Below are 6,000 nucleotides of genomic sequence, written 5' to 3'. Positions count from 1 at the left end.
ATTTACTTTTTCTGGATTATTGGATAGTTATTTTTATCAGACGCCTATTTTTTCCTGGGTCTCTTTGCTCATTTCTCAAACCACATAGCCACACTGGCTCATCGTTATAGATGAAAGTTTGTTACTTTTTGAACATAAGATGCATTGTGTCTAAGTTGGTTTGACATAAAATCATCATGTTTAGAATATTTAAAATTTTGTATCATTTATTAGAATTGTTACAGAATTTGCATTTTAAACATCTGAACTGCAAGGAGCCTCTTTGGTTTTGCTGATCAACGAGGAGGAGGCAAAAAACCAGTGAAAACCGAAGAAACCAGCAGAATTGTGTTGTTGTTAACTGACCTCATATTTGCTTTCTAGTTCTCCATAGTGCCAAGCAGATTATAAGCAATTGTTCCAATAAAAAGAACTGAGAAAAAGAAACCAAGATCAGGAAATGCCATGTTGTGGGCTTGTATATGGTCTTACATTAAAGTCTTCCTGTTACATCAATTTTAGAAAGAAGTTTGTGGGAAGTAAATATATGAAAAGCTTGTCTTAAGTATTTATTTATCATTGTAAAAGAAAATATTCCATAATCTCATTTTTTTCCAGGAAAAAAATGAGGGGAAAACATTCTGCACTCAAGTTTTCTTTCCTTATTTTGGGGAAGTGAGGTTAAGGGCTTATGTCTCTTGTCCCATAATGTCCTGATGTCAGTTTTTTCTTAACTTTCCCAGGTGCTCTCTCACAAACCTGTACACTGTGCTTTCATCCCCATGATCCTGTTGCACTGGAGGAAACATTTTAAAGATGATGATGATGGGCCGGTATCAAGCCAAGGATACATGCCATATCTCAATAAATACATCTTGGACAAGGTAAAAACATTTTCCATAGTTTTGAAATTATTCTTTAAAGAAATAAACCATTGGGAAAGGTGTTGTTTGGTGGGTTATGTCCTTTTGGAAATTGTAGACTTAAAAAAATTCACATCTGCTTGAAAGTGATGGTAAGGGGGCAAATAAATATCTGAAATTGTAAAATTAACCGACCTAAGTTTGTGTTTGTTAATTTTAGTATGAATTAAATTCTACTAAATATTGAAAAAACGGGGGCAGCCAGCGGTAGTAGATTTGCCCTTTTGATGCCATCAGACCCACAAGGAATGTGCATAAAAATGTCTCAGAATCTCTAAAGAAAACATTGAATGAAGGACTAAAAAGACTGTCGGCAAAAGGTTGGGGGAGTCTTTCAAATTTGTTAACTTATGTGGATGTTTGTCAGGAAGAGAAGAATTTTAAAAAGAAGAAACTGGACTCATAAAACCTGCTTTTCTTTCTGGTTCTCTGCATTTAAAAGACATCTTTGTTCCTTAAAGAGGAATGTTGTGAGCTGTTTTACCCAGACATTTGGAAAAAAGGAGACATCCAAGGCAGCTTTGTCCTCTTTGGTCAGTATTGCGAATGTTAGCTTTGTGTAGAATTTATTTTTATACCCCCAAATAGCAGAGTGTGAAATCTTTTGATATACTGTATATAGCTTTATTTCATAAATCTTCTGGAGCATAAAATGATTTCTTGCAATCAGGAATCCAGCAGTGCTTGAATTACATACAGAGGTCCACAGTTCAGGCGAAAGCAGAAGCTTTGGTTTTCAATGGAATTGCCAGCCCATTGCATATTGCATATCTCAAGATGGGATTGGAGTAGGAAAGGGCTGTTTATCCATCTGGCTATCTCTTCCAGTAGAAGAAAATTGGTGCTATCTTGTTCCATGGCTCTACATCTGTCATCCAGGATTAGCCCTTTGCAGAGCAAACCAAAGAATTCAGGTGTAAAACAATGAAGAAAGGACACAAACACATGAAGAAAATGTAGTTTTTAAGACAGTTTATTATGGAATGTTCTGATCACCAACCAAATTTTTTCATACACTAAGGTATGCCAGTGTGGTGTAGTCATTTGCGTGTTGGACTACAGATCTGAAGATCAGGGTTCAATTCCCCTCTCAGCCATGGAAACCCACTCAGTGACCTTGGACAAGTCACACACTCTTAGCCCCAGAAAAACATATAACAGGTTTGCCTTAGGGTTGCCATGAGTGAAAAGCAACTGAAAGGCAAACAACAACAAGGTGGAACACACATGAACTGTATTCTTGGGGAAATCTTTTTACCCTGGTGTAAAGGGCAGGTTCTAAATAAATCCATATGGGCTGACTTATTTCGGTTAAAAGGTGATATCTGAAACTAAAGTCATGTTTTCCTTTGCTGACCATGGAATCTCTAGTTTTGCGATTTATTATCATTTGTCTTCAAGGCAACTTCAATTAATGGCAAACCCACCATAGGTTTTTCTTGACAAGATTTATCCTGAGAAGATTTGCCATTGCTTTTCTATAAATATCAGAGATTGTGACGTTTTCTAGGTTCCCAAGTAGTTCTCTGTGGCTGACTGAATAGTCAACCCATGGTATCTGGGAGTCCTAGTTCAACACTCAAACCACTCCATCCCATTGGCTCAATCATGCAATAAAACCATATTTTACTGTGCAAAGAGCAAGAAGATTATCGCACTGGGGTTAAAATGTTCCCTGGTGCATTCTAATGGGGGCGAGCACGGAGCTTGACGGGAACCCGATGGGGCCCAGAACGCTAGTTTACTGCACAGCGGAATGCCGCCGCCACGCGTTCCCGTCAGGTTCCCATCGGGCTCCAGGGGACGCCATTTCTGGGAACTGTTTGAAAGCGTCCCCAAAAATGGCGTTCCCTGGAGCCCGATGGGAACCCAATGGGAACGCTCGGCGGCGGCATTCCACTGTGCAGTAAACTAGCATTCTGGGCCCCATCGGGTTCCCATCACGCTCCGTGCTCGCCCCTGTTAAAACGCACCGTGGAATGTTTTAACCCCAGTGCGATAATCTTCCAAGTTTCTAACACCAAGTTTTGAAGAAAGATCTAAACATATGTGTGGGTCTGCAAAAAATTCCCCAGGTTCAGCCTTTGTATCTCCAGGTAGGGCTGGGAAAGACCTGTTTCAGTTCCCAGAGGGCTGCCAGTGGCATTAATCTCCTGCTGAGAATGTCCACTGCTGGCTCCAGTGATACCTGACCCAAGGTGAGTCACACAACAATAGCACTAGGACAAAAACAAAGAGGAAATGGGTCTTCAGCTGCATGTTTTGACTAAACGTTTGCCCAAGTCTGAAAGGATGAAAACTTCGGGATATCAAGATGATGTTTTCATGTTTTTCCTCAGCATATGGCAGTTTTCTGATTTCCCATGTCTTCTAAAGGCTCACATGCTCAAACTGAGAAGGGATTCTGTGCTTTCACTCTAGTTTTTCTGTGATATGTTGCTACCTTTTTGCTCTCCTTCCTTTTGGTCCATGTTTTCCCCTTCTTTGCCATCCATGTCTCACTCCAGCCTCTGCAGTACATACCAGACTTCTAAAAATTAAAATTCCAAATCTTATAATCAGGTTAAAGTATGAATGTATTAAACATGATCAAGTTAACTCCATTGACTCTGGGTATATAATTCAGATGAATAAACACAATTGGTTATTTTTATTAAGCATACACAGAACAAGGCCAATTATCCCTGTCTTATGTCATCTTCTATTGTGCCTTCTAAATGAGAGAACAGTCTGATAATGGGGCTAAAGCGTTCAGAGTTACAACACCAAGCCTTTTTGATTAGCAGGGACAAGGATGCCTTCTGCCACAACAACCTCAGTTTGTGAAGTTGAAGGCTTTCATGGCCAGCATCCATAGTTTTTTGTGGGTTTTGGGGGGCTATGTTGCCATATTCTAGAAGAATTTGTTCCTGATATTTCACCAGCATCTGTGACTGGCATCTTCAGAGAATGCTGGCATAGAAGTGAGTGAGAAATATATACTGTGTGACCCTGGATTGAGAGGAGTGATTCCATGTTAATCTATGTATTGTTGTGTTGTTGAATGGCAAGCCTGAGGGTGGGATGATATGCAAAGAGGATTTTTTTTCTCTGAGATTATAACTCAAAATGTGTTTCCTCAGAAACCTCAGTTTCCTTGTAGTTGGGGAGGGGAATAAATTTTCCTAGCATCAATGTATTATGAGCTCTGTCTGTAGTAATACATGATATTTGAGGGTAGCTAGGTCTTAAATGTACAATTAAGGATGATTGGCTTTACAAAAACCTCTGTGGGAGATGAACTGTGTGGTTTTTTTTAAAACATCGATCAAGAGAGCTACCTGTATTTTGGACTCTTCAAAATGGGCTGTGAGGATGATTGCATGTACTTGAAAATATACTCCTACACTGCTGTCAGAGATGGACTCTTCTCTGGATTTCCTCAAGTTTAACTCATGGGCTCCAGTAGGGGACATCAGTAGAGTGCTGGATGACAGATGTAGAGTCATTAGAGAAGATTACATCACTTTTCCTTTATGCAATGTGTCTGATTTTCTCTAATCCTCATGCTCTGGTGTTTTCAGTCCCCATTGCACACTCACCAGTTCAGATTACTTACAGGGGTCATTAGAGATCCAACACAGAAGGTGCTGTATGCATAAATGCTTTTAGCTAATGTTGGATTTATATACTCCTGCCTTTGTTAGGAGCTTAGTTCCCCATCTTACCCCTGAAGTCCACCTTAAAAGCCAATCACTTGTCCAGAGCAATTGCAGTCCATACTGCTGCCAAATGGGGCAGACACAGTTGATTATTTAAACTTAAAATGGGAAGTTATGGCAACACAAGCATTAAAATAAGTATATATAAATAAACCTATCATTTTGAAATAGGAATTCGGCAAACATCAAACCCAATAAGTAGTAAAATAATGTGAAGTTATCAAGAATACAATATAGATAAAATAGAGGATATGATTTAAATTTTCTTTTTTTTAAGCAAAAGGCATTGTGCACTATGACATTATTATGAATAGCCAAAGAGTAGAGGTTGTAAGTAATTTTAATGCTTTGTGTATAATGTATTTGTCTTACTTTTGTTGATGTTATTACTGTTTTATTGTTATATATATATGAGAAGAATTACCATTGGCTTCTTGGTTCCTTTTGTGACTAATGCTCTCCTTATCCAGTCACTAAGTTTTGGTGAACAGCCTTCTCTAGGCAAAGTCAAAATTGAACCATATTATTTCCATTTTGTATTACTGGATTTAACAGAGTTCCAGGAAATATTCATAGTTTAATTATATTTTTTTCTAACCCAAACCTGACTGATGCTTTTGCACAACTTATACTTGTTTTAGTTGCTTTTAGTTGCTTTAGTTGCTTTTTTGGTCTAAATATTTCCTTCAACAAACCCAGGGGCCTTCCAAATATAAGAATATTGAATCTAATGTTATTATTATTATTATTAACCTTTATTTATAAAGCGCTGTAAATGTACACAGCGCTGTACATACAATCTTTTTAATTAGACAGTTCCCTGCCCTCAGGCTAGAATGGCACACAGATGGACTCCATTGAATTACTTATGTGATATTTGAAGGCTGTGGGCAACACTAGAGCTGACTTAAGTGTGTCACAACAAAGGGGGTGAATATGTGCACAGCAAAAAAAAATGCTAGTTTGTTTACTTATCTTCTGTGCCATGCTTAAAATATGACACACCTTCATGGGGTTCACTGTCTTGTGTACAACAAGTAGCAACAATGCCAGTTAAATCCATTTCATTTCCAGGTTGTAAAACAACAAAATGTAGAAAAGTCAAAAATCAAAAAAGAATATATCTTCAATGTACTTTTTAGCTATAGATACTTCCAAGTGAAAAGCATACATTGCAAAACTATAAAGAAGTGGACAAGACCTAATAGGTAATGCTAAACTTCAGTAGTTACATTGATCTTAAGGCTTCAGGAGAAACGTGTTGTCCTTTGCTTTCAGGATGTGGTATGTTCCAGTTATGCATTGTGCAGGGAGCTTTAGACTCTTTCATGGCTTGGACAAAACACAAGCCTGAGTCATAGGACACGTGCTAAACTCCCGGCTAGTTGCCAGTTGCT

The 6,000-nt window shown here is 38.4% G+C and overlaps 1 protein-coding gene across 2 annotated transcripts in view; it reads left to right on the top strand.

Annotated features, from left to right (window-relative positions):
* Positions 1–728: 728 nt before the first annotated feature.
* Positions 729–6,000, top strand: part of DEF6 (DEF6 guanine nucleotide exchange factor) — a 29,373-nt gene continuing 24,101 nt past the window's right edge. For both annotated transcript variants that reach the window (XM_042463923.1, XM_042463921.1), the window contains exon 1: positions 729–863. In XM_042463923.1, coding sequence (XP_042319857.1) covers positions 762–863 — 102 coding nt within the window. In that variant the 5' untranslated portion in view covers positions 729–761. The remainder of the gene's footprint in view (positions 864–6,000) is intronic.

This window comes from Sceloporus undulatus, chromosome 4 (assembly GCF_019175285.1).
Source record: "Sceloporus undulatus isolate JIND9_A2432 ecotype Alabama chromosome 4, SceUnd_v1.1, whole genome shotgun sequence".
Classification (NCBI taxonomy): Eukaryota; Metazoa; Chordata; class Lepidosauria; order Squamata; family Phrynosomatidae; genus Sceloporus; species Sceloporus undulatus.
The sequence above is the reverse complement of the archived record's forward strand: the minus strand, read 5'-3'. Positions and strand labels throughout refer to the sequence as shown.